Raw genomic sequence first — 26,934 nt, forward strand, 5'->3', positions numbered from 1 at the left:
TTTCCTCCTGCCGAAAGGTTAGGAAAGTAAATGGACACCAATAAATGTCGATGGTCTGACTCAGATGCAACAAGGAAACAAGCTCCCAGTCTGACTCATTAAGCCATAAATGTGGCCGAGGGAACATAAAAGTACTTGTGGATGAAGCCTTGTGTGAGGATGCTTCTCACGTCGATATCGCCACAATTCAGAGCCTCCAGCTCCTCAGTATGTTTTATTTCAGTTATGTGAAGGAAGAATAGATGAGACACCAAAACCAAGCTACCCATTGTCCGTCAATCAGGCAACTGCTCTCAACAAAAGTGAAATATTTTTGTCTGTTCTCTGGTGCTGTGACAACATGAGCAGCTCAAGCAGACAGACAGGACAGATGCCCTGATCTACATCCGGCCTTCATCCTGCCAACTCAAAAGCTGCTTGTGAACAAGAGGAGTGACGTGTTAGACGGTGAAAAGTATTATCTGTTCGCTCATCACACATCAGAGGGAGGGCCCGTCGGTCAGCTGACCTCATTCATCACTTTTCTGACTGAAACATCCAAAACTAAAACTTAACTAAAGTCTTACAAACACAAATTGTGAAAAGAAACTGGTTAAAATGGCCTCAGGAAGGTGAAGTCTATGTAGAAAATGAAAAGATAAAAAGAAATGAGGACAACAAATGTCTAAAAAATGAGAATAAATCCATCTAAAATGGAAATATATAAGATTAAAAATATATTTTCAATTAAAAGCACAGCACTCTTACGTTTTCTAACTTCATATATATATATATATATATATATATATACACATATATATAATATAAATATGTAATCTCTCTTCTGTTCGGGGAGCCACCTCACTTTATTGGACTGTACCATCTTGGACCGAGGGGAGGCCTCCATCTAGTGTGAGTTTCAATAGATTTAGTTTTGCTTTTTTACTTATTTTGGGGCTGATGTTGCAGTTTCATTATTTATACATTGTAAAGTTTGATCTTACAGAACTTTCACATCATTTTTGTTGTTGTTTTGTTTTGTTTTTGTGTTATTTTGAGTCAGTTTGGGCCGATTCTGCCTTTCATTTCACAGATCTTTACACCTCAGTGTCACTAGGATCTTTACATCCCCCTCAGTCTCTTTCTGTTTGTACCCAGGTCTCATGTACAGACTGCACGTGTGCTTCATTATACTCTGTCCTGATCCTTCCCTATAGGTTCGCTGCCAGCTCACACCTGTGCATATTGAGGAAGCACACATAAAAACATCACCCACACACCTGCCTTTACATTTCAACACAGCCTCGTCTTTATATCTATGAAGTTTGGCTCTTTTTACTGCAAAACATCTGCATGATATTCATCCTATATCATGTTGTTAACCACAATAAACACATTCAGCGATGAAGGCGTTTATCAGTGATAGGTAAGGGCTGCCCTCGCTAACAGGTGAGACCAGTGTGTGCCTGTGGGTTGTATTTGCATAGTCTGAATATATCAAACAAGCCCACAGTTCGAGCCTGTTCATTTTACTACCTGCACCCAAAGTAGATTAGTTTCACAGGTGAGGCCGGGTGCTGGAGGTGGACGACTCCATGTGAGGAGGAGCTGAGTGAATCCTGAGAGGAAAGGTGAGTGGAAACACACGAAAACACATCTATAGACAGAAACACACACACACACACAGGCTGAAAACTCATTCGACTTCTCTCATGATGGGTCGGGTTCCGCCAGGGGAGGAGTTTCGTGTGTCTCCGAGCCAATCAGGACGAGCGGAAACAGGTCAGGTAGCCGAAGAGGACCTCAGAGAGAGCGCAGGCAGGGCAGAGCAGCCACGCACGGCAGGAGGTAAGACAGCACACACACATTTACACACTTACACACTTACACACACACACACACACACACACACACACACACACACACACACACACACACCTTTAACTCTGTGAGATCACACTTCCCCTCAGGGCCTGTGGATGTGCATCAGCGTATAAATGTAGATATACCAGCATAACGACTGTGTGTGTGTGTGTGTGAGGGTGTATGAGTCTGAGTGAGTGTCAGAGCAGAAATAGGCCAGTGCCATTTTAGTCACTAAGATTAGAAGGAGTGTTTTGAGGACTCAAGTGTCAGAGTTTGATGAAGATGCACCAAAACTGACCTTATTTGGCTTCCTCAACATCTGTGAATGTCATATACGCAAGACAGGCTTCAGCTGGAAGGTGTCATGCTTAAATGTTCAACTTTTTGAATGAAGTTTGGTCTTGCAGGTAAATTATTTCCTTTGCTGAAATATTTTACTATAATTATAGACGAAAAACTTTAATAATATGTTGAAATTCAGGGGCATGCTTATTATTATAAACAATTGTGAATTTCATATGTGCAGACAGTTTTATGCTTAAATGTTCAATTTTTTGAATGAAGTTTGGTCTGCAGGTAAATTGTTTACTGGAACATTACTTTAATACTTTAATTATAGCTGACAAACCTTAAAATATGTTTAAATCAGGGACCGTACTTATCATTATAAATATTTGCAATTATCATATATGCAGACGGTTTACAGTTAAGTGTGCAGTGTGTTTCATGCTTAAATGTTCAATTTTTTTAATGAAGTTTAGTGTTGCAGGTAAATGATTTTCCCTAACATTTTACTGTAGTTATAGCCTAAAAACCTTTAAAAAGATGTTTAAATAAGGGAAACATACTGCAGACAGTTTTGTGTTTGAGTAGGTCATGCTTAAATGCTCATTTTTCTGAATGAAGTTTGGTCTGGCACGTAAGTTATTTTCCTTAATGGAGCATTTAACTGTTATTATAGCCTAAAAACCTTAAAACCATGTTTAAATAAGAGACCACACACATTATTATAATTTTTTTGTGAATTAATATAAGCAGACTGTTTTGAGCAGGACCGTTTCGTGCTTAAATGGTGAGATTTTTGAATGAAGTTTGGTGCTTCAAGTAAATGATTTCACTCACTTGAACATTTTACTGTAATTATAGCTGAAAAAATTTAAAATTAACCTGTCATCATGTACATTTGTCAATATTATATATGTGGACATTTTGGTGTTCCATGCTTAAACGTTCCATTTTTTTAATGAAGTCTGGTCTTGCAACATTTCGCTGTATTTCTAGAGTACAAATCTTAAAAAGATGTTCAAATCAAAGAGATTTAAGTCGTCGACGCTGCTGTTTGACAATGTTTTGGTCGGTCACTGTGTGTGTGTCCATGTGCTTCTATAAGAGTGTGTGTGAGTGTGTGTGGATAGAAAGCAGGTCCCTTCTGTGTATCACTCTTCTATTTATAGTGAGAACAAATCCCAGATATGAGAGGAATCCTTCTACCACTTACGAGGCGAGAGAGAGAAAGAAAGAGGGCGGAGAGGAGAGGAGAGGGAAAGAGAAAGAAAAAGAAAAGAGATGGACAGTCGTGAGTAAAACAAGTGTGTGAGAGATGGACAGAAAGTGTAACTGAACCAGCGACAGACGTCCAAGTTTAAAACCAACCATTAGTGATAAACAGGAGCGTGTCATCAACAGGTACGTTATGTCTGATTTATGTTTGCATAGGTGTGTTTTTAATGGCAGGTATCTGAAGCGTTACTGTAGTTTTAGTCCTCTTTGTACAAAAAGTAACTTTTATTCTTGAAGTGTGAGGCTGGAAATGTTTTTCTTCTCTTTTTAATACCTCTTTGAAATGTCCTCCCCCCGTCTGTGTCACTGGTTCATACTGAAGAGTAAATCTTTTCAGGAAAAGTTCATTAGTTTCTCCGAGAGTCATTCGAGAAGACTGCCACCGTATGCTAACTGTGAGGCTAAAGCTAAGACATGATTAGCTTAGCTTAGCAAACAGTGGCACTGCTTGACGTCCAGGACAAAAACTTTGTAAAACCACAACTTGTTTTTAGTATTTGTACAGACTGAACTAAGGAGATATAATGTGTTAAAAAGTAATCTTGGGGCTTCGAGGTTGGTTCAGTCCTGTCACCTTTGGACAGAGCCAGGCTAGCTGTTTCTCTCTGCTTCCATTCTTTATACTAAGCTAAGCTAATCGTCTGTTGTATCAATCATTTCATCTAAAATCTCGGCAAGCAAGAGAAAATGTGTCGCAAAATGTTGGACTATTCCTTCTGAAATAAGTCACAAATGTATATGTTGGCTTTTTAAACAAAATGGAGGTCATAAACGAACGAGGTTAATAAGGCTTCAGCTACACAATTAGCATTGCATCTTTGATTTTAGCAATTATAGCAGTAAAACAACAAGATTTACAGTGTACAGACTTGCTAGCTGCTCTGCTAACTTGTTAACATGCTCATGTTTAGCAGATTATATTAATATTTCTACCATCATTCTTTAGCCTGTTAGCATGCTAACATTTACTTATTGGCAATAAAACCAAAAAGTAGGCTACAGCTGGGGCTAAGTGTTTTTAGTTTACCAAAACAAATCGAAACATTGACCGAATAATGGTGCTGGATAAAAAGTTAAAGCTAGTGTTGTCGTTGTTTTAGCTAACTTCATGTCTGTTTTGCAGTAAGCAGTCCCTGATCTCTGTCCTGGTTGGATAAAGTGAGCTCTTAAACACTTATTTAATAAAAATATATCACTTACAGCAGCTTTAAGTGGAGATGTTTCACTCCAAAACCAAGAATATCCACCTCATGGTGGCGCCAGAGATGAGATCATGGGATCACCAGAGTCAGAAGGTTTCACTCTCTGAGGACCATCAGTGTGAAAACAATCCCTCCAACAGATTATGAGATATTCTGAGCGGACAGCTGCCTATCTTTTTTAGATTCATGCTACTGAACATGCAGCTGCAGCTCTCTAAACATCCCTCTGTCAGGAGTACAGTAATAATTAACACACACACACACACACACACACACACACACACACACACGCACAGTGTGCACCTCAAAGGCCCTTTTTGTCAGGTGTCTGCCCTGAGTGTTGCAATGTTTCAAGATTTGAATTATTTAAAGTATGAGGAATAATTGTACCTGTGGTTATAACCTGCGGTTATGTGTGTGTGTGTGTGTGTGTGTGTGTGTGTGTGTCTGTGTGTGTGAGTGCATATGTGTGTGTGTATGTGTGTGTGTGTGTGTGTGTGTGTGTGTGTGTGTGTGTGTGTGTGTGAGTGCAGAATGTGTGAAAGTGAAAGGGCTCGTCAGGCTTTGCAGCGTGGCGTCAGGGCAGCTGCTACTCGTGGGCCAACATAAATATCATCCCCTTGTGTAAGCACGAGTGTGTGTGTGTGTGTGTGTGTGTGTGGCTGTGTATTTTAGGGTGTCCAGGCTTTTGCTCTTATGTCAAGGACAGCAGAGCTCTCAGTGTGTGTTGTTGCACAAACAGCACCCTGGAAACGGTGCGTAAGCGCTGCATCGATGGCAGCAGCAGCAGCAGCAGCAGCAGGCGGAGGGCCGGGGGACTCTCTCTCTGGTCCTCTGCTCTGAGCCACTCGTAGATAAGATAAATAGGCCATGGAAACTTCTACGATTAGTAACCACTTGGGTCAGTGTTGATCTGCGAAACGGCAAAAAGGGGAGCGAGGAAGTTGAAAATTAAACACAACGGGCTGAGATGGAAAAACACTGCAGATACTCAACTTAACGTTATTTATCATTTTTGGAAAAATGACTTGTTGAAGGACAAAATCAGACTTCATGTCCAGCTGGCAACCATTGATTTTCTCTGGCTGACGTTTACTATCCCCTTCAGCCCCTTTTTAAAACAAGAATCTTGTATAATTGGTCTTAAATATGCTCTTAATGGTCACATTCATGATAACATGATGAAGCTTCATGTCCCATGTGAAGAGTCTGACATTCACATGACAACATTTATACAGAAATTATGTTTTTTGTTTATCTAATTAGGTTGTGGTGACTCATGTAATCGCTGCGTGAAAGCAAATGAAATATGTTGTTGTTGAACATTTTACTGATCTGTCCCGGGAGAAGGATCCATCCCTGTGGCTCTGACAAGCTTCTTACATTTATTTCCCTGTTAATGTCTAATTAAACTCAAGTTCGGTTCAATATGAACGTTTTTCATCGTGGACAAAACATTATTTAACGTTTCCTCATTTATATTGATTTAAAAATGAACTCCAGTTGCATTTCCAAAACATATTTGCTGTTACAGATTAGTTGTATGTGAACATTGATATTTTTCTTATTGTCAACAGATACCATTACAGGTGCTATTTGTAAGAAAAATAGATTTTTGAGTTTCGTACGCAACCACCGACAGTTTTTGACGAGTTGGAAGCATAACAATCGATGTTTCTTACAAATAGCACCTTTAAAGGACTAAATCAAATTTATACTGTAGTGCCCCAACAAAGGTGTTATTTACCTTCTGTTTGATGATTTTTAAATGAAACTATATATTTGTGACCCAGTTTTGAAAGGTTTTGGTCTTAAGGTGGGATCATTGAGCTTCGGGCTGGTTGTCACAGACAGGGAGATGGAAGATGGAAAGTATTAAAGACTCAACAACACATTATTGTCAATTGTTGAGATTCAAATTGAAGGTGAAATGCATTAAAATTCACATTTCCTTCCAGCTTCACAAACATCACTACTCCCAGACTCTCTCACACACTTTACTGAAATTACGGCGCTTTTATTTTGACATTCCCGGCCCGCCGTCTCCCTGCCTCCCTCTCATGAATGATTCAGAGCTCAGTCCCTCTACCTGCTTCTCTCTGTGAGAGTCGCTAAGCAACTGAAATGCTATCCCGGGCCTTTAAAACCACAGAAACAGAGTCCCAATGCCCCCAACATGCACACACACACAATGAAACACACTGAAACACACACACACAGCTGAATGTGTGTGTGATCTGTGCTTCCTGCAGGTCAGTGGACTCACCGGGGGGATTATGTCCAAACCTTCGTCCAACGTGAAGGCCCTTCAGGTAAAAAACTTTTTTAAGTTAACTTCTTGTTGCTACAATAACACTGCCAAGAGTTTGATTTCTACCCCGACAACCGTATTAACAAGAATAAATGTAACAATGACTCCAGATTACAGGCGACAGGTGTTTCCACATTTAAGTATTTATTGGCAAAGGCAAATACAGACTGTGCATATACAGTATCAAGGCTTTTTGTTAGTGCAGAGTTGTAGCGAGGCAAAGGATGAGGAGTCGTCTGTATCATTGTGTGTGTGTGTGTGTGTGTGTGTGTGTGTGTGTGTGTGTTTCAGTTATAATGGCTTCGTGAGTGCATGTCAGAGAGGGTTTCCTCCTTCGTCTCTCTCTCTCTTCTCATTGTGCTCATTGTCATGTCTAACCATGGGGTAGGCATCTGGACGGAGGAGTTTTTTTAAAACACCAGTACAGTACAAACGTGAGGTTCATCATTTCGTCTCCGTCTCAACACTTTAAATAATCACAAACGAAGAACAGCAGCGCGGCTTTACATCATAAATAATCTACATTTTCATTTAAAAAACAAAAACAAATCAGTTTCATGTCAGCAGGCCGATTTGTATTTGATCCACATATTCAAAAGCATATCATATCTTTCTTTCAGGCCATCGTCAGCACAAAAACAACCACACAGGCCGACTGTGAAAGCAGCTTATTACGACCCATATTTACGTTTCTTGTTAGGCAGCGACCTCTAGTGGCTGTGGTGATTATTACAGCAGCAAAGGAGGAAGTCAGGTGGAATAATATAAACGTCCGCATCGAGAGAAGGTCAGAGTTCGTGTCCAGTGTGCAACCAAAAATAACTAATGTAGGGAACTGAAGTTACGTAGGTAAAGTAGTTATTCTAACTCGAACCTCATTGTTTTTCTAAACTTAACCACTTTGATTTCTCGCCTAAACCCTAACCAAACTGCAAGTGTTTCGACGAAAGGTATCTCGTTTTGGAAATCCCTGTTAATTGACCTATTCTGTCATTTAGGTGTAAGAATGTGTTGCTCTGCTGAGGTTGAATTTTTATTATCCATTCAGCTGTAGACTCCCATTTAATTATGACTGTTTCAGGTGATGTAAACCCTCCATGTCTGTGTTTAACGTTGCTGCAAAATCCAATTTTTAACAATAATAAATAGAAATATAATCTTTTTATCGTGCAACCATAAACAGCTGTTTCTGTCGTCTTTGCAAGGAGATTATAACGACCCATTTTTAAGTTTATTGTTGGGCAGCGACCTCTTGTGGCTGTAGTAATTATGACGGTAGCAAAGGAGGAAGTCAGGTGACGTAGCATAAAAAGTGTCTTCATATGGAGGTAAGGTCAAACACACAGACTTTCATCCAGGAGACCAATGTTTGTGTGTGTTAACTTAAAATTACGTAACTTATTTAACTTAGAGTAAATCAGGGACATAACTTAGCTGATGTTAGCATGAGTATTTATCTTTTCCAAGTTACGTTTGCTCCTAAATTGCGACCATTTTACAAGTTTAACCACATGATTATGAAGGTCCGGTACGCCTGTCACTGGACTTCCTGTAACCGCCATTTTGGGAGTCTGCAATCAATTTATTAAGTCGTTCAGGTGTGAGGACGTTGTGGTTTTGTATTAGGGTTTGGCTGATGTTCAAATACTGGATGTTGCAGTGTTCGTAAAAGCATCATCAAGTGCACCACGCAGCGATAATTGGACAAAATGTATATGCTATACACCAGGAATGTGAATGTTACCACAGTTTTGCTTTGTGAGGCAGAATAGTACAACATTAGCTCTAGTGGGTAGAAGTACAGGTACTGATAAGAGACATTAAACATGAATATTACATTTTTCAAGAAATGCCTGTCTAAACTAATTAAAAACTGTCGTTATGCTTTCGACAATGGTGAGAAGACACAGAGATTATTTCTGACTTGTGGTTAAAGAACTAAACTTTGCACAAACACCAACATGGACCTTTAAAACAAATGATCTGTGCAGAGCTTATCTCTCTTCTGGCCACAGAGGATAATTGCTCCCATGATACAGGACGTTGTGTTTTATACCCAACAACTATAAAATACAAAACCACAACCAAACAGTGCCGGGTCGCTGCTGCTGTAATGGCTTCAGTCGACAAATGCACTAAACCAACACAGTTAATGATCGAAGGTGTTCGGTGTCTCACGTCTCAGACAAAAAGTGATCAACATATCAACACAGTTAGACCCTGTTGTTCCATCTCCTCCAAGAAGCAAATACAAATGTCTCCAAACAGCTTGTGCAGCTCAACTGAATCATTTTGAGTCCAAATGTTTCCTGTATGGGTCCAATATTTACGTCTCTAACTGATATCGTTCACTAACATTGCTCTGGCTGCATACTGTATGCACTCAGTGTGGAAAGCAGAATATAAAGATAATAAATAGTTAAATGTTTGGCCCTCCATGCAGATGTTTGTGCTGCACGGGCTGTTTGGAGAAGATTTAGTAGACTTCACTGTGCGCGACACATTTAAATGTTGATTTTTCTACTGTTTCATCCATTTGTTTCCATTCATGTCAGACCACTGGAGCCTGCTAAATGACTTATTCATCACAGTCTGCAAACATTTTCGTCAAAGTTACTTTCACTTTGCATTTAAAGGGGCTCTTGGTAACCATTTGTAGTAACTGTAGCTGCAGCAGCAGCTAACGACCGACTTCCACCACAACGCAGAAGTTTGCACAGAGCCCCTTTAAACTGCATGAACAACAACATATTTTCTTTGGACAGAGTTAAAGGAAGAGTTCAGCATTTTAGGAAACATGCTAATTCACTTTCCTGCCAAGACTTAAATGAAATGAGTGATACCAGTACGCAGGTATTAGCGATAAGCTTAGCTTAGCATAATGACTGAAAGTAGGCGGAAACAGCTCACTTGTCGAAGTCCGATTGAACACACAAGTAGAATTTATAAAGCTTTGGATGGATCCAGGCTAGCTGCTTCCTCTTGCTAACAGCCTTCACGCTTCACTTAAAGGTGCATTACGTAGTTTTGGGGAAGAGAAAGACCTTCATTGACTGATATTTTATGCCTAAACAAACAAAATAAACAAGCTGTGTTGGTTATCATGACTGAACAAACTGACCTTAAAGGACAACGCAGTTTCATACTGTTTTACTTTGTTTATATGTGGCGGACCCTGCCAGCTTTCTAGCTTCAAACAGTGTTCTGGGACCTTATTTTCCTCTGAGAGCAGCTTCTTTATTCAGTTATGGAAAAAATAAATATTTTTATATTGTAAACATTAAAATTATGAGCTTGAATCTGCAGTAATTTCTTCTGCAGTACCACACAGTGCCCCTTTAACAGACGGATGTGAGATCGGTATCAGTCTTTTCATCTTACTGACACTAAAGCGAGTTAGCCTGTTCCCTAAAAATGTCAAACAATGATTGAATTTTCAATTTAAAAATGAAATATTCCTTTAACCTTTGGTGGAATGTCAGAAGATGATTGCTAACAGCACGCTAAGCATAAGACAGTAAACAACAATCCCAGCCAAAGCAACAGTACAGTGATACAAATCGGAGCAAACATGCTGCGAATGAGGCGATTTATTTTACTTTCCAGAACTTTTCCGTCCCGTCTTTTAACCCTTCATCTGCGGGGAAAATAAATAAATAAATAAAACCAATCTTCTGTGACACACACACCACACTCCCTCTCTGTACAGCTGTACAATATGAGCGTATATACAAAACATTACAGTACGGGACAATGCAAAAAACACATCAAATCCAAGTGACAGGACGTCAGGGCAGGCAGCAGGAGAACATCGAGTTAGCAGGCAGATCTCTGGGCTCTGCATGTGTGTGTGTGTGCGCGTGTGTGTGTGTGTGCGTCCCAATTTTCATAAAGACGCACCGCTCTCTTAGGGAAGTGAAGATAACCAGGAAGTAGTGGTCATAATCAAAACGAGGGGATTTTGAGGAAACATGAGTAAACACAGACCAACACACACACACACACACACCCACACACACGCACACACACGTGTAGAGACACAGAGAGAGATGAAACTTAATTTGTTTTGAGTGTTGAAAGTGATCTGATTGGCTGTTCTCGCTGTCCGTCAGGCTAATTTGAACATCCCGATGGGAGCTCTGCGTCCAGGGGCGGGACATCCTGTCAAGAGGAGAGAGGAGACAGTAGAAACAGAAGAGGTAAGACACAAACCAACAAGCACATGTAGCAGGTGTAGCTAGCAGCTTAGAAGGAACATAAGGAAGTTTTTGGTCAAAGAAGATCAATCCCCACGTAGCTCACTCGCAGCTTCTACCTCTGTTCGTATTATTGTTTCTCAGGCTCTTTCACCGGACCAGCCGAGCGCCGCGGCCCAGACGCCGGAGGAGAAGAAGGCGTTGCCGGGTGCGGTGAAGCTGCCCGGTCCTGCTGTTAACCTATCAGAGCTGCAGAACGTCAAGAGCGAACTACGATGGGTCACCAAGGATTAACATGTAGGTGACCACCAGTCGAATAACCACCCCAGAATATCTTCTTCCTCGTTGTTTTGGGGCCCTTCCCTTCCCTCGGCTACAAACTGAGCTTGCACGTTTGACAAAAGTGATCATAAAGCATCGTCATTTCACATTTAATAAGTAGATATTTGAATAAATGTCTGATATGTTGTTCTATGTAGGACCTTTATTTATATTCCAGGCCAGTTGGACCCCACAGAGGTCTACATCTCTGTTAGAGGTCTTATGAACACCACTACCAGACACCAGAACATTTTAACCGTCACTAAGGTTTTATTTCCTGATGCGCTGCTGTATTTCACAGGTGTGTCTACTCAGCAGGTAATTTGAAACTCTTATTTGACTGTCGTGCAGCGCAGATGTGGTCGGGAATTAAAGGGTCCAGAGAGAAAATTCAAATCAGAACCAAAGTATGATGAGAAAGCACAAAGATGATATTACAAACCGAGTCACCAGTTTCTTTGTGAACGATGCAAATCCAGCCGGTGAGTCCGAGAAAACAGTAAACAACTATTTATATCTATAATTATAGGTCGGCGTATACAAATGAGGCAGCGTTTGTGCAGCGGTGGAGGAGGTACAGGTGAAATGCATCAGTGTGTAAGCAGCGTTTTACGGTTGTAGTTGTAGTTTTGGAGTTTTTGTTGTATGGACACATCTCGAGAAACGATTAACTGGTAAATACGTTGATAATCGTCAATGGTTGAATCAATTTTTCCAAATAAAAAGCCAAATATTTGAAGGCTCCAGCTTCTCAAACGTCAGGATTTGGTGGTTTTCTTCCACGAATGTGATAGAAGACTGACGATCTTTAGGGTTTTGGACTGTTGGTGGGATTAAAGTTATCAAAACAGATCCACTTGGGCTGTTCTGATATGTAACGGACAAAACAATGAATGGATTAATGGAGAAGTTGTTAGTTGCCGTACCAGATTAATCAGCTACATGTTTTCTTTGATCAATACATCATACGTCATTCAGAGCGAAACAAGCTTGTATTTTGAGTTTTGGTGGAGTGAGAACAGAAAGATCTGAGAGGTCCTACTGTTCAAGAATACAAGACGTTATATATTCTTAAAACTGTTGAAAAAAACATTTAGCAGTGACTTTTACTTTGTGTTTTCAGAAGCAAATTTAGTCCAAATATGTCTCAAATCATTTGTGTTACTTTGCTAAAAACATGCAGAAGAGTTGTTTATCTCATCCCCAAAAATCTCCACCTGACTCTGGGTACCTTGTATGTTGCCTGACAGTCAAAACTCACGGCTACTAGAAAGTCACGAACACTCGCTGCTGCTCGGTGAAAGCAACTCAGAGAGTGTGTCGACATTTTTACAGCCTTTGTCATGTGAACTCTTTACACTCATTTATCTCTTCTAGTTTCAAGTTCTCAGATGTGAGTCACCTTCACTTATTACACAAAGCAATGAGCCAACACGCAGGGCTGAAAACAGGTTCACCAAGTCTGTATCTTTATTTAAAGTTAATAATCTCTATCAAGAATCAATCAAAGACAAAAGGTCAAACAGCGATGCTTTAGCAGTAAAGATGCAAACACATTAAATCATCAAGTATCAGGTAACTTAAAAAAAGGAAACTAAAATACTCAGCTTCACATTATCATGAGCACAATAACGAATTTCATCCTAATTTTCTCATTTTCCAGATTGCCTGGAGTAAAAGTATTAATATTGCTATTAGTGTGCAACAAAAATCGAAAAAGCAAAAAAATCGAAAAAGCATCAAAAATGGAAATCTGTTGACCTGCACTGAATTGGGGTGGCAGCAGAAATCTTAATCCTGTGGTGTTTTTATTTGTGCCTCAATCCTGAGGCAAACTCGATTTTTAAATGAGTCTCTGCATGATGATAACATCTCTCAAAGCTTTAATTTATGTACTTGGAAAAAGTATTTTTCTGTGTTCGAAATGTGCCCATGGTTGAGACACAAACTTCATAAAAACCTGGACAAATTAGACCAAAATTGGTCTAAAATTCATGGTGTCCTGATCCATAATGTGTCCAAACCAGACAGTAATTATTAGACAGCAATGGCAGTTTAATTACGTCTTCGTAACAGTGAGATAAACCCTGACATCCTCCATGTAATCACTGATGAGACTGCAGTGTTGGGATCTCACCACCGGGGGTCAGTGTGTGCTGCACGGTCTCTGTTTGGGTCAAGCGGCGTGTGTGTTGATGCCTCTGTGTGTGTGTGGGCTGGAGAGGTTGAGTCAGGCTCTATATTTATACTTTCTGAAAGTGTGTGTGTGTTGTAGAAAGTGTGTGTGAGCACTGAGGGGCAGTCTGTGCTGTGACTTTCTCAGCGGGACACAGAAACCATGAAATCCAAACACTGTGAAACGCTGCTCCGCCCTGCCCGAAACCATGTGGGTGAGCTGTGGAGGAGATAAAACGAGAGCGAGGAGGAGAAGAAGAAGAAGAAGCTGGTTCGAGGTTCGGGTTACAAACACGTTTCTGTAATACTACGTGCTATTTATGAGCAGTGTTCAGAGTGTTTACGCCGGGAAAGTGACAACATAACTCTAATAAAACAGCAGCAGCCGACTGCATCCGTAGACACTCTTGTTCCCACAATGCAATGCACAAAGAAAACAAAAAACAGCTGCAAAAAAACAAACGATGTCTGAAGAAAGATCTCAGAACGCAGAAAATCAAGTGTGAAATGTTAGAAAATCATTTTGGTTTGAGTTTAACTAATGGTATGCAGCTTGATTGACACTACATGGCCAAAAGTAAGTGGACACCCAACACTAGGACCACTGCAGGGGACCAAGGTCTAAGTTTAGTTCCTAGGACCCCTCAAAAGTCCCTGCTCAGGTGGTTGTACTCTCCAAAAGTACAGGAACTTTGGGGGTGGGGCTTGCAGAAGGTTTTTCTGCCGCCATTTGAAAATCTTGTTCACTGTGCTTCAAAACATCAACATGGAGTTACAGAAGAAAACATAAGACAGACGGACCAAGAACTAAGTCCAGGCAGTTGGCGCCAAAATGACGCATTAAAACAGTCGTCACATCTCATTCGTCAGCGGACTGATTTGGTTAATCTTTACGAATCTTTACGCCGTGGTTGAATACGCAGACAGCAAAGGGCTGAAAAAATATTTTAGTTTCTTAGAAGCAGTTCAAACTAAAGCTGCATTTCCACTTAAGAAAACCTCTGTTAACTGTACCTAAAGGTCAGATCTGCTTTGCTTTTCCACTGCGGACAGAACTCTTAAATGTAGATGAGGTTGGTACCGGTTGGCTTTGGAAAAAACAACGGGAGAGACTGGTCTTAACTCTTAACAACACACATGTGTAGTAGTTTATTACAATGAGGAAATAAGCTTTTCTTTAAAAAAAGGCTGCAGGTAGTGAGACAGGAACCTGCTGAAAAAACAGGAAGTGAAATCCTACTTCTGAGCAGAGGACGAGACCACTCTGGTTGTTCAGACTGGCCAATCAGTGGGCTGCAGCGTTGAACTACTGGATCAGTGGTACCTCAACAGAAGGGTGACTTAAAAACTCCCTCACAGACTTGATGCCACCAGATGTTTGGAAGATTTAGTGAGGTCCAACACTGATGTTGGTTCATCCCAAATATGCTGAACGGAGTTGAGGTTCGGGCCCCGAAGTCCTTCACCAACAAACTGGGAAACATTTATTACTATAATTAATTCATGGAGTCTGTGCACGCTCGTCTCATAAATCATTCTTTGTCGTAGCATTAATAGATCATAAAGAGGTTCAGCCCAAACAATGACGAAGATAAAAAAGTGCCTGAAGGTAAAGTATGAGAGCAGAGTACAGTGATTTGTGCAACAAGATGCAAGTCCAATTCCTCATTTTATTAGCTTCTCTCTAATCTCTTTTACTTTTGGGCTTCAGTGTAACATCAGTTATACAACAACACTGCAGCTCCGTGGCTCCATCCACTGATGGTTAACCCGAAGCCTGAAGAGAAGTGCTTGTATGACTAAAAAGTCTTTGAGTCTTTGAGATGGAAATAAACAGAAAAAAAAAATGTGTCAGGCTGTGAAGAAGATCAAGACACAGAGAGAAGCAGAAATGGGAAAAGGTCAAGAGAGAGATAAGTACGTGGAGGAAGCAGGTGACGGATCAATCACGGCTGATATTTCCTCACGATGAACACGCCGACCCGGCCTTCTCCTCGTCGTCCCGGCCCCCTCCTGAGCGCTGATAGCACACGGTGAAAATCCCTCACAGTGTCTTTATCTGTCTTTTTCTTTTCCCTGCAGGATCCCGAGCCAGACGGAGAGGAAGGCAGATAATCTTCATACACACAGACTTGCCCACTGCCGATCACAACTCGCGAAAACAACAGTCCAGTCCCAACACGTTCAGAGACATTAACAGCTTTCTGTGACGCCAACGTCTGACCAACAGGAAACAGGCGACCATAAACTCTCTCTCGGTCAGAACTCTAATAGAAACACTAGTAATATCTGTATTTATCTTGCCATGTCAGTCCAGATTGATTTGTCTTTAGATCCAAATCATAATTTGTACAAAAAAAGTTAAGTGCTGTCGAGATAATGTGAGATATTCTGACTTGTTTCTGCTGCAGATAAGACTCAGCTTTACTTGGACTTTTAGAAGTAAACGAGTTGTGTTTTATTTTGCTTTCTGTTGTTTTAAGTCTGAAATAGCTGGTTCAGAAGGATTTTTTTCGTTGACGACTCTCCATCGTGACCAACTTGAAGACACGTCTTTTCCATTCTGTCAAAACTCGGAACGATTGAGCACTGATTTATACCGATGCTTTCTATTTAATGATTTGTTTTATCGATAGTGTCTACGTTCAACTGTATGAACCTTTTCTTCTTTGGGTGGGGTGGGGGCTTGTAATGTTTTTGTTGTTTCATTGTTTTAATTCCCAGAAACTCTTCAGAAAAATGTTGCAATAAATCAAGATGGTTATAAAAACGACAGACTGCTGTATTTATTACTGAATGCTGTTATAGTAACAGAGATTAGGGGTTGGGTTTCTTTTAAATTGGACTGAATCATCCACCCGCTGTACAAAAATGGCTGCCTGCCAATAGCGCTGCCATCTTGGCGTGGGGTTCAGCGAGGGTATCAAGTTCTCGCCCAAACACGCGCCTGATTCAATGACTAGCAGCTCATGTCTCTGTCTGTTTGTCACACAACCTTTTTATAGCAGCAAAAAACATTTAGCAGTGTGATGGCAGCTACCTCAAATATCAGAAGCCATCTTTGGGAGAAATGTATTTGACGTGTGCTGGGTTTTTTGTTTGGCCCGTGTAAATGTGTAATTACATTGTCACGTGAAGCACTGCGGCCAAAAAAAGACCTTTTCCTGTAAGCTAACAGTGTGAAATAATTGTTTTTGAGCATCACAAGGCCCCCAAATGACTTATTTGACTGACATAAATCAAACCATTCGGTCCAATAAAGTCTAAAAGAGCTGCAAGATTAAATCCTTTTATTCCCGTTCAAGTTAGCCGGGCGATAAACCTGAAGTTAGCCGTCTCGGTCGTGCACTCGCTCTATGGGCCTCACAACGCGGATCTTAGAGCTATTTTGGCTTCAAATGCCACTGAGCAGCTTTGAACCAACATTGAATCCAGATTTAATGTGACGTCTTTGGCTTCACTCTTGAGAAACTGTTGGTTCGTCCATCTTTAGATACAGTCAATGAGACAGTCATGCTGTTTGGTTGGTTGGTTGGTCCACCACTTTGGTCCAGACTGAAATATCTCAACAATAATGGAAGGGAGTACAATTAAAATTAGGACCATTGTCAATGGTTAGGTCAAACGGCACCAAAAGGTCAAATTTTCCACATATCCAGTGGAATATCTCAACATCTACAAGATAATCTTGTGCAGAGATTCATAGTTCCTAAATGATGTATCCCGTATTTTGAATTTGATATAGTGCTGGATCGGGCGCCACTCAGCATTACTTCCAAATTTGCTCAGTGAAACATGCCTCAACAACAAGGGGATGGATGGATTGCCATTACATTTTAGGACAGATATTGAAGGATAAATCTTACTAAATCCGGTGATCAGGTGAACCAGCAGGTCAAATTTTACACTTATTCAATGAAATAACAACAAGATAGAAAGGTACAAAGTTTTGTGCAGACATTCATGGTTCCCAGATGATGTCACTACAATTGGCGGTTGATTTGCAATGTGAAATTGGGAAACTTTATACATCTGTTGTTATTTTTAGCCATAACTGTAACATTTAAAGATATATAGTGAAATACAGTGGTCTGACCTATATTTCATGTAGCATGTTGCTTTGCTAGCATCTTTGATATCAACCCAACAGCGACATCTTGGACTAACTGGTACTCCAGTGAATGTGTTGTTCATCAAAACATGCTTTAATTAGATGCATGTAAATTGTATGGAAGCATCAACAGTCGGCTGTGTCAGCTAACAAAGACTCCCCGAATTAGACGACAGGGCGAGACTGTTCGGTTTTTGAGGTGACATGTTTAAAACGCAGAGACTTTCCTCCTCTCCTGAGGGTGTCGGGAGACTGACAGGAAACAGAGCGCGACATAATGTATGCGCTTATCGAAAAAAAACCACACTCCTGAATACTCTGACAAAAAGCTAATTAAAAGTGTGTGTTCACTGTGATGGAAAACGTAGCTCGGAGACTCATTTAGTGTCAGTCCTCACACGACTGATCCCCGATCGATCCAGCTGCTAATATTCTTGTATTATGTGCATATTTAATGACAATCGCTGTCGGTGTTAGGTGGTGAGTCAGGGGGCATCACTTTGATCCATACCCCTTCTTCATTACAACACACATCCATCACATCACCGCATCACATGTCTTCTTACACACAGAGCAGCTGTAGCTAAGTTTAGCCTCCATCAGGTCACGGTGGAATATTCAGCCGGGAGAGAAACACTGCTGGTGTTTTAACAACCATACGGGAGGATTTGACATCGTGTGGGTTCAGATTAAAAACACTCTCCGGTTTCAAAAAAAGGCGTGAGTCTGTTTTCTTTTTGCGAGTAGCCTGTGCGATGAATCCTGAACTAGTGTAACTCTAAAACAAACACACCCACACACACACACACACGAACACACACTTATCTCTGAGTGCGAGCCAGCATCCACTCGGAAAAGATCATAACTCACTGCAAAATGCGGAGAATGCTGCAAGAACTTGTAAGGGTGCAATAAAGCGGTGTTGTTTGCATATTGATGCGTGTGTGTGTCAGGCAGACAGTAGCGCACACACTCAGGCAGTGGGCTCGACATTAATCAGACGCCTGTAAACACGTCCGACAACTCGGAGCCTGATATCGAAAACAAATCCTTTTCCTTTTATTATTTCTCTCTCGCCCACGCCTCCTCCTCCTCCTCCTATCTCTGCATAAAAATAATAACGTGACATCAATCCGCGTGATTTTCAAGCAGGTCGTTATGAGGTTAACCGCCTTCCCCAAAAAGGCCACGGCTCACTGCTTTGCTCCCACTTTTGACACTCGTAACATCTTTGACAGCTTGGCAAAACTTCCTCGGGTTTGACATGAACCTCCGCCGTCTGTGTTTCTATTCTCGGGCACAGATAGGTGCCCTGGAATCTTGGTTCGCAGACTATAGCAGCTGTATTTACCCATGAGTTCATCCGCCGGGATAGACACTGAAAGCCCTGCCAGGCGTCCCGGTCGGTGTGTGTGTGCATGTCGGATGCATATACTTGGGTGATACTCCCTCCCGGACGAAAAGGAAAGGGCAGCCGACGATCACAAAGCCAGGACATCATAGGAACAGACAGGAGGCTTGGATGGAGCAAGGGCCAAAAAAAAATAGGAGGGGGGGAGGTACAGGGGATTGTGTGTGTGGATGTCGGGGGTAGTTGTTAACCTTCCTATCACGGTGTCACATGCAGACAGAGCAGGACAACAACACAGATGGAGAGACCACGACTAAGGACGTACTTTACTCTTCTTCTCCCTTCATTTCCTGCTTCTGTCATCCTTGTCTCTGGCTGACGTCTGACTCTCTTTTTGTCAAACGTTCTCTTGTGCATCTTGTCTGTTTCATCTTACTTCCTACCTCGTACCTTCCTGACAAAGCTTTTTTCTCTGCAGCTAATCCTCTTTCTTTTTCTCTCCAACCTCTGGTCTTCCTCTTATCTCTTGGATGGATACCTACTCCCTCCTCTACAGTTCCTCCCAAAGAACCGGACTTCTCTCCGGCTTCCAGCGGCTTCGCTCCCAGAGAAAGATGTGTGATGTCGTCCTCGAGGCCGGCGGTGTGTCCTTCCCGTGTCATCGCGCCCTTTTGGCCAGCTCCAGCGAGTATTTTTGGGCTTTGTTTGGAGAGAATACCTCGGAGAGATTAGCAGGCTCCATTAGCCTTCCGGTGCTAACATCTGAGGGTTTAGACGCCATTCTGGACTTCCTGTATTCGGGCTGGCTCAGCGTGTCACCGCCGACACTTCCTGTTGTCTTGGAGGCAGCGAGGTACTTGCAGGTTGAGTCGGCTGTGTCGATATGCGAGCAGTTTATCACTGATGGTTTGAGCACCGATAACTGTTGTTGCTACGCTAACATAGCCGAGCATCACTCCCTCGCTGATGCACTTGAAGCTGCCAATCAAACCATCGCCATGGAGATGGGGACACTACTACAGGAGAGCAGGGACGACCTCCTCAGGCTGAATATCCAATCACTGATGGCGGTGCTCGATGCTGACGAGATACCAGGTATCAAGGAGGTGGAGCTCATAAAGCTGGCTCTGGATTGGCTGAACGAGAACGGGCCCCTCCCTCTCCTGAAGTCAAATCTTCTACTGAGTCGCCTGCGCTTCGGATTGGTCGCCCCGTCTGACCTCACCGATCTCAGCCGTGCCCACAAAGCCATGGCCACGCCTCTGATCAGAAGTCAGCTGACACGAGCGCTGGAGTACCACGTATTGGGTTCAGCTCAGCCAATCAGACAGAGCAGACAGAACACGCTCAGGGCGTCGCCCAATCGTGTGCTGCTTGTCGGCGGAGGATCCAGCCCTGATTGGCCAGAACAGCAGATGCTGGCGTTTGATCCTCGAAGCAGGAAGTTTTCATCTCTGTGCTCCAGCCTCCCGCTGCGACTGAGAAATCACTGCGTGTGCTCGGTGGGAGGTTTCCTCTTTGTGATCGGGGGCGAAGAAGTAAAAGAGGGAGAGGATGATGGGAAAAAGTCTGTCACCGTGGAAACATCTAACCAGGTGTGGCGGTACGATCCTCGCTTCAACTGCTGGGTGAAGGTGGAGTCCATGCTGGAGAGGAGGGCGCAGTTCACCTGCTGCGTGGTGGAGGACGTGATTTACGCCATCGGGGGTCGACACACACGTAAAGACACCAACGCACACGTCTCTGTAGCTTCTGTTGAGTTTTATGACATGGCGACAGTGGCGTGGAGAAGAGGAGCGACGATGCCTCGCTCTCTTTACGGCCACGCTTCTGCCGTGCTCGACGACAACATCTATGTGTCGGGAGGTCTGCCAGGAAACATCCATGATAGTCACCACAGTGAAAACCAGGGCGACCACAGAGAAAGCAGCAGAGAAGTCATATCCTGGGACCTGAAGGGCAGAGCGTGGGAAAAGCGAGCGTCCATGTCCATCGCCAGGTTCAGCCACCGCCTCGCAACCGTCCACGGACACATCTACGCCCTGTTGGGGATGTACGAGCCCTTCTGCGACATCGAACGGTACGATTCACAGGCGGACCACTGGACCCGCCTTCGACCCCTTCTCATCGGCTCCTTCAACTACGGGATGGCGTCGACGCCGTCCGGCAATCTGCTGGTGTTCGGAGGGAGGAGATGGAGCGACGGACAGGAAGTGATAGTGAAGAGCGTGTTGGAGTACGATACGAAGCGAGATCGCTGGAGAGAGATCTGTCAGCTTCCCAGACCTCTCACCGGGACGGAGTGCACTCTGCTGCCTCTGCCCGACTAAAGGGCACAAGAGTGAGACAATTTCACAACCCTCACAGTCGAAGGCTTCACTCCCAGTGTTGGGAAATGAAAGTAGGGTGTCAAGGATTAGATATTCACCACCATCCCAACCTCAACAATATTATTTTCCACGTTACAGTGGTCCTGCCTCATTTGATGAGAACAGTTTCAGGATATTTGCAAAATTTTTCCAGTACATAAATTCAAAACAAGTGAAAATGTTAAATATAGTTGGACATTATGCAAAATACATTTATTCTTCCTCACTGAGAAATAGAAGATTGATAGCAGGTTATACTATCAAGCTAATAGCAGGAGATGGTTGGCTTTGCTTAGCATGAAAAAACAGCCCATAACTTGACATTTTTAGACGTTGGTTATTGTATGCATTACAAATCACATAAACCTCATTCTGGTGCTAGGAGTTAGATGTTAAATGTTAGCCCATTAGCTTAAATTAGCATACAGCATTACCTCAAGTAAAACCCTGATTTGTCAGTTTAAACTGTTTTTGATAGGATAAAACAAACAACATATCATATGTTAAAAGTGAGCCAAGCTAGCTGGTTTCCCTTATTACCAGTCTTTATGCTAAGCTAAACTACTCTACTACATCTCATTGTAGTAGTTAATCATTTTGGGACATAGCCTACACTTATTCTTGTTGTTGCGGAGAGTTAGATGAGCAGATCAATATCAGTCTCGTGTCTGGGCGCTGAATTATTACGACATAACAGTAGAAAAATCTTAAAGTCCCTTTACCACTTGCGAGAGGTGAGATACATTGTGTTTTGTGATTGGTATTCCTGTGACTGAATGTGGCAAAAAAGGAGAAATCAGACAAGAGCTAAGGACGGAGATAAAAAGGGGGATTTTGAGAACAAGTAGAGGCGAGGTAAAGAGATTTAGTGGGGGAGAAGGTAATTCCTGCGCAGATTAAATTTCGTGAAGAGGCTGAGCCAGACTGTGGAGGAGGCTATCACACATAAGAGGGAACAGAGAAGAGGTCGAAACAGGAGATAAGGTGGAGGAAGGTGGAGGAGGACATCTTTGAAATAAAAACAACAGAAAAAGCCAAGTTTAATATTTTATAGAAGTTGTAGATATGCATGTGACATTCCTGTTGATCGACTAGCGATGAATAATTTAAGTTTTCTAAAAGACAGATAGAGAAATAGAGGCAAACCAAAGATATTGAGTGACCTTTTTTCTGTCTTGTTTTCTTGTTTCATCCATTTTCCATCAGCGCTGACAACCAAAATGGACAAAATAGGTTTAGAGCTGCATAGTAGAAGAAGCATTATCAGGAAATCATATGCATGATTTGTGTGTAATAGCTAGGTAACCTGCGAGGAGTTCATTATTCATGGACTACTTCCATTTAATCCTGAATGCCTCCTTGTGCTGTTGGCATAAACATTATTTATTTAACAGGTTTGGAGCTGATGTCGGATTCAAAATTAATTGGGTGTCTCACTGTAACCGGTAGTGATTTCCTGTTCTGGGCTAACAAAAGTTATACAGTACATACAGTTCAGACACCTTCAAATAGTTTATATACAAATATATAAAAAGGTTGTTTCAGTCATCTATTATTGTCGAAACATTGATTTTTTTTGCAGCAGTTTACAATTAAACATTCCTATTGGTATGTAAGTATCACAAATTTTGATCATGAACCACTGAAAATAAATCTGATTGTGCATTTATTCAATTACTATTAGGAACCAATAAACTGAATTGTAAAAGTGATTAGCTCTGGTGTCTTTTTACTTTATCTAGCTAGAGTTTTCTACGTTAGCTGCTTTATCATAGAAACTGAATTTGGTTAGCTAACGTTAACTAACGTTTCTGAAGAACCAGATTAGCTAAGACGAGGTAACCGTAACAAGTAGGCCTGTGTGTTTTGATAACAATGTAAGTCTTTAATATTACTTTTAATTAATCACTATTGAATCTCTAAACTTTTAATTTAACCCCTTTCTACATGAACACTTCTATAGCTCTACAGAAGCTACAAGTTTAACTGACGTTATGGTAACCATTTTGTATTTGTATTCGTATGGTAGTGAATGGAGACATATGTTTTCTCAATTTCTAAGATAATTTTCCAAGTTGAGAAAGTCACAATTTGTCGTAATCAAAGGTAAAATATGATCCAGTTTGGTGTTAAACGTCAACAACATCAACATGGCCGCCAACTCGGCAAAGAAAAGGTACTAAAAAAAGATAAAAATCACAATAAATCTGCTCACATTGACAACTGCAGTTATGTGAAAGGGTAGTTTGTCAGTTTTGTGAGCTGCTAATATACAGGAGCAGCTCTACTAGGATTAAATAAAGGGTTTGGTGACAGTTGACGTCACTAGCACGACTATCGGCTGTATAGTTTTTATATTTACGCACGTTCACTGATGATATTCCACTGTGCTGATTCATTTTTATATTTGTTTACAGTCTCTCATCTCCTGACTTGTACCCTGACCTCTAGCATAGAGTTTGTTGTACAATACCTGCTGTAGAGTAGCCAGGTTCTCATCCATATGTAATTCAAATTTTAACCAAATCAGCAAAAGAAAATGCAAATCAATGTGCATCTACTACTACAATTACTACTACTATGTTATGTAAAGGAGTTGGTCCATCAAGATAAACAGTTGGTGACGATAATTCTCCAGTTAGTTACATTACATCAGTGAGGGGAAACATGATGAAAATATGCCCTTTCTTTGTGTTTCATGTATTAATTTAGGGGAACGATATGGTCTCCTTTAGGTCTCCAGTTATTCAGCAAATCTGTTTGCATCGTCATGTTTTTGTTTTTAACCACCGCAGCCGAGTGGAAACAACAAATTTAAAGTTTTTCTGAATTTACAGTGTTTCCAATCTGCTGTTCTTTCAAGTGCGAATTAAAAAAGTGCATAAAACAGGTGGCTGGAAACACCGAATGTAACAACGCTGCAACTGAAAACCCCAACTGCTGTTGTCAGATTATCCTCCTGCAGGAGAGTTGTTTGAGTTTTTCCTCAGATGCGATTGTAGCACGAAGGCACACGGGCAGGGATTAGGACCGGTCAGCTGGGAGAAGGAACGTGGACTCTCTCCGGCTGCCTCCTCATGTTGACAAGAGCCGGTGCAGCAGCTGTTACCGGTGCTCATCATCCCGTCGGCCTCGTCCCCTCTCTTTCCTCAACCGTGAAAACAAAACCACAAACACACCTTCATCCAAATGACCACACTTTATTGATCCAACCCTCTTCTTCCGAAACAGAACACGCAAGAATGATCACGTAAAATAAATACTGTTATTTTTTTAACCATAATTTAATAGATTGAACATTAAACAATCTTTACTCAAAAAACCTGATAGAATTAGAGAACATTATCCGAGACACTTAGTATGCACTCTATAAAGAGAGATCTACTGTATCTAGAGATTTCAAACACAAAAACAGGAAAAAGGAATATTGTGTTTATCTACAACAAAGACATGCTACTACAACCAACCACGGGCGGCAGCATAGAAAGAGCATTCAAAACTGTTGTTTATTGTGTCCGTGTGTGTGTATCTGTGTGTACGATTGCTTTCATAGATTTGTGCAGTGTCTCTGAGTATTAAGTCATTTGCCAGCAGCGTACAAATAACAAACTAATATATCTTTATTAGATCCATATTTCAAATCTTATGTAAATATTTCCTCATATCTTCTATGTGGCATGCAGGATACAGAGAGCCTCAGAGGAAGAATCCACCCCTGAGAAACTTTTAACACCGTTTTATAAAAGATAATCAATCAAGGACGTTTGAGTTATTTTGCGATTATGTGAAGCCTCTCTGTGAGGACCAGAACAACCTTTATTACAGTTGCCATGGTGACCAGGTGACTGTATCTCAGGTACTTACGTAAGGACGAACTATGAGTAAAAGTCAAAGGGGGAAAAAAAGGAAAACAGGTGAAGACAAGGCAATAGAAAAAGATGTATGGAGGACCGTAAGTGCCAAAATTAAGAATAAATGAATAAATAATTAAGTGAATAAATTGCTCAATAAATAAATGATATGCTATTAAAAGCACAAAACATTATACTCATAGTAAATATAGGCATAAGTTAATTTATAAAACGTGACATTACTTGATATTTCTGTACAATCTATACATTTTCCTGTTTAATTTCCCATTTTATTCATACATTTATCCATTTATTTACTCATGTATTCATTTCTATTTATTTCTGTATTCTTTTCAATGTAATACGTAAGTAAATATGTAAATACATACATAAATAGATGAATTAATTAACAAATAAATATATTGTAAAACAAATTAAATAAACGGGGGGAATGAAACAAGGTAAACAAATACAGAAGCAAATTAAAAAACAGAAATATGAATTAATGCAACATTTTTTTAATGCCTATATTTATTTTCAGTATTCTTTGGTGCATTTAATGGCTTTTAAACTGCGAGACTTGACAGGGAAACTGGCATCATCTCAGTTTTGTGCAAATACAACAAAAAATACAACAACCTGGGCTCGCTAGCTGTTTGAAAACAGTGTTAAAGTGTTTTTTCAGGGTGGACTTTTCCTTTAAACCGGTCCTATATTCCAGGAGTGTGCATGCTTCAGGTCCAGCCCAGCACAGTACGTAATTCTACCAAACCAGCACGAACAAAAAGTCTCTAAAACTAGATAGAAACTGAGACTAGTTGAGTTAAAAAAAGACTTGTGCTAATTGTTCTCTGCTGTAACACCAACTGTACAGAAAATATCATCATAGACATCAAGTATAAGGCTTGATAGGATACAATATGTTGGCTATTAGGCTGTCTATGAGACACTGTGCAGTCAGTATAAACATGGCACAACAAGCAGGATGAAATGCTGTTAATGAAGATACTATTCTGAGACCTCTGTCCACGTGAGGAGGAGCACACTGATGTCCAACGGGAGTTTTGTGGCGTATCAAAGAGCACAAAAGCTGACATGTAATACTTAAGAATCAGAGCATCGTCCGCCCCCGAGCCAGCTGGAGTGGCATAACCAATCAGCTCGTAGATCGATGTGACGTGATAGCCACACGGGCGTCTCCTCAGAAAGCTGTCATGTTGCACTTGTACACAGCGGCTGCCGAAAGCGTATCGGGATGAGAAGTCAAGTTGTCCATCACTGATCGCAACCAAAACCTCTTGTTCGACTCTTTCCAGAACCAGGAGAGCAACTTAAGCGTGCATGAGTGTGAGCGTTGTACTCGTCAGACGTGGGTCTCGATGTAGGAGTGTGTGTGAGAGAGCGAGGGGGTGAGAGGGGGCGGGCCCGGGTCGGGTTCAGCGGTCGAGTCTGGCTCCTGAGAGAACAGCTCCTGATAGGCTCTTTTCCACTCCTGGAAGTCTGCCGACGACAGCTGGGGATTGGCCAACAGCCTGTCAATCAACGCTAGCTCCCCCTCCCTGTCCTATGAGGGATGCAGAAACACAGGAGGGTCTCCGTCACTTCTTTAGATTTTTTAGAAATTTAAACGACTAAGCTTTTA

The 26,934-nt window shown here is 41.5% G+C and overlaps 3 protein-coding genes across 10 annotated transcripts in view; 2 read left to right on the plus strand and 1 right to left on the minus strand.

Annotated features, from left to right (window-relative positions):
* Positions 1–1,720: 1,720 nt before the first annotated feature.
* smpx (small muscle protein X-linked) lies at positions 1,721–16,383 on the plus strand. Of its 3 annotated transcripts, none has more exons than XM_084341307.1 (5): positions 1,721–1,827; positions 6,860–6,919; positions 11,031–11,117; positions 11,259–11,411; positions 15,693–16,383. In XM_084341307.1, exons 2-4 carry the CDS (start codon positions 6,884–6,886, stop codon positions 11,406–11,408), a joined length of 273 nt encoding a protein of 90 aa, XP_084197433.1. In that variant the 5' UTR covers positions 1,721–1,827; positions 6,860–6,883; the 3' UTR covers positions 11,409–11,411; positions 15,693–16,383. The 3 variants fall into 3 exon arrangements, with proteins under 3 accessions (XP_084197433.1, XP_084197434.1, XP_084197432.1); XM_084341308.1 differs by lacking the exon at positions 1,721–1,827 and adding an exon at positions 2,106–2,252; XM_084341306.1 differs by lacking the exon at positions 1,721–1,827 and adding an exon at positions 3,412–3,531.
* The window catches only part of cnksr2a (connector enhancer of kinase suppressor of Ras 2a), a 71,355-nt gene continuing 51,462 nt past the window's right edge, over positions 7,042–26,934 (minus strand). For 3 of the 6 annotated variants that reach the window (XM_084341303.1, XM_084341305.1, XM_084341302.1), the window contains one exon: positions 7,042–11,079. In XM_084341303.1, the coding sequence (XP_084197429.1) occupies positions 11,032–11,079 (48 nt within the window). In that variant the 3' untranslated portion in view covers positions 7,042–11,031. Of the gene's footprint in view, positions 11,080–24,625; positions 26,857–26,934 lie in introns of those variants that run through there. The other 3 variants (XM_084341301.1, XM_084341300.1, XM_084341304.1) reach the window with 2 other exon arrangements.
* klhl34 (kelch-like family member 34) lies at positions 19,603–21,402 on the plus strand (the record flags this gene model as incomplete). The annotated part of the gene is made up of 1 exon (XM_084339953.1): positions 19,603–21,402. The coding sequence occupies one exon, from the start codon at positions 19,603–19,605 to the stop codon at positions 21,400–21,402; it is 1,800 nt and encodes a 599-aa protein (XP_084196079.1).

The sequence above is a fragment of the Pagrus pagrus genome, assembly GCF_965226575.1.
Source record: "Pagrus pagrus genome assembly, chromosome: 20".
NCBI lineage: Eukaryota > Metazoa > Chordata > Actinopteri > Spariformes > Sparidae > Pagrus > Pagrus pagrus.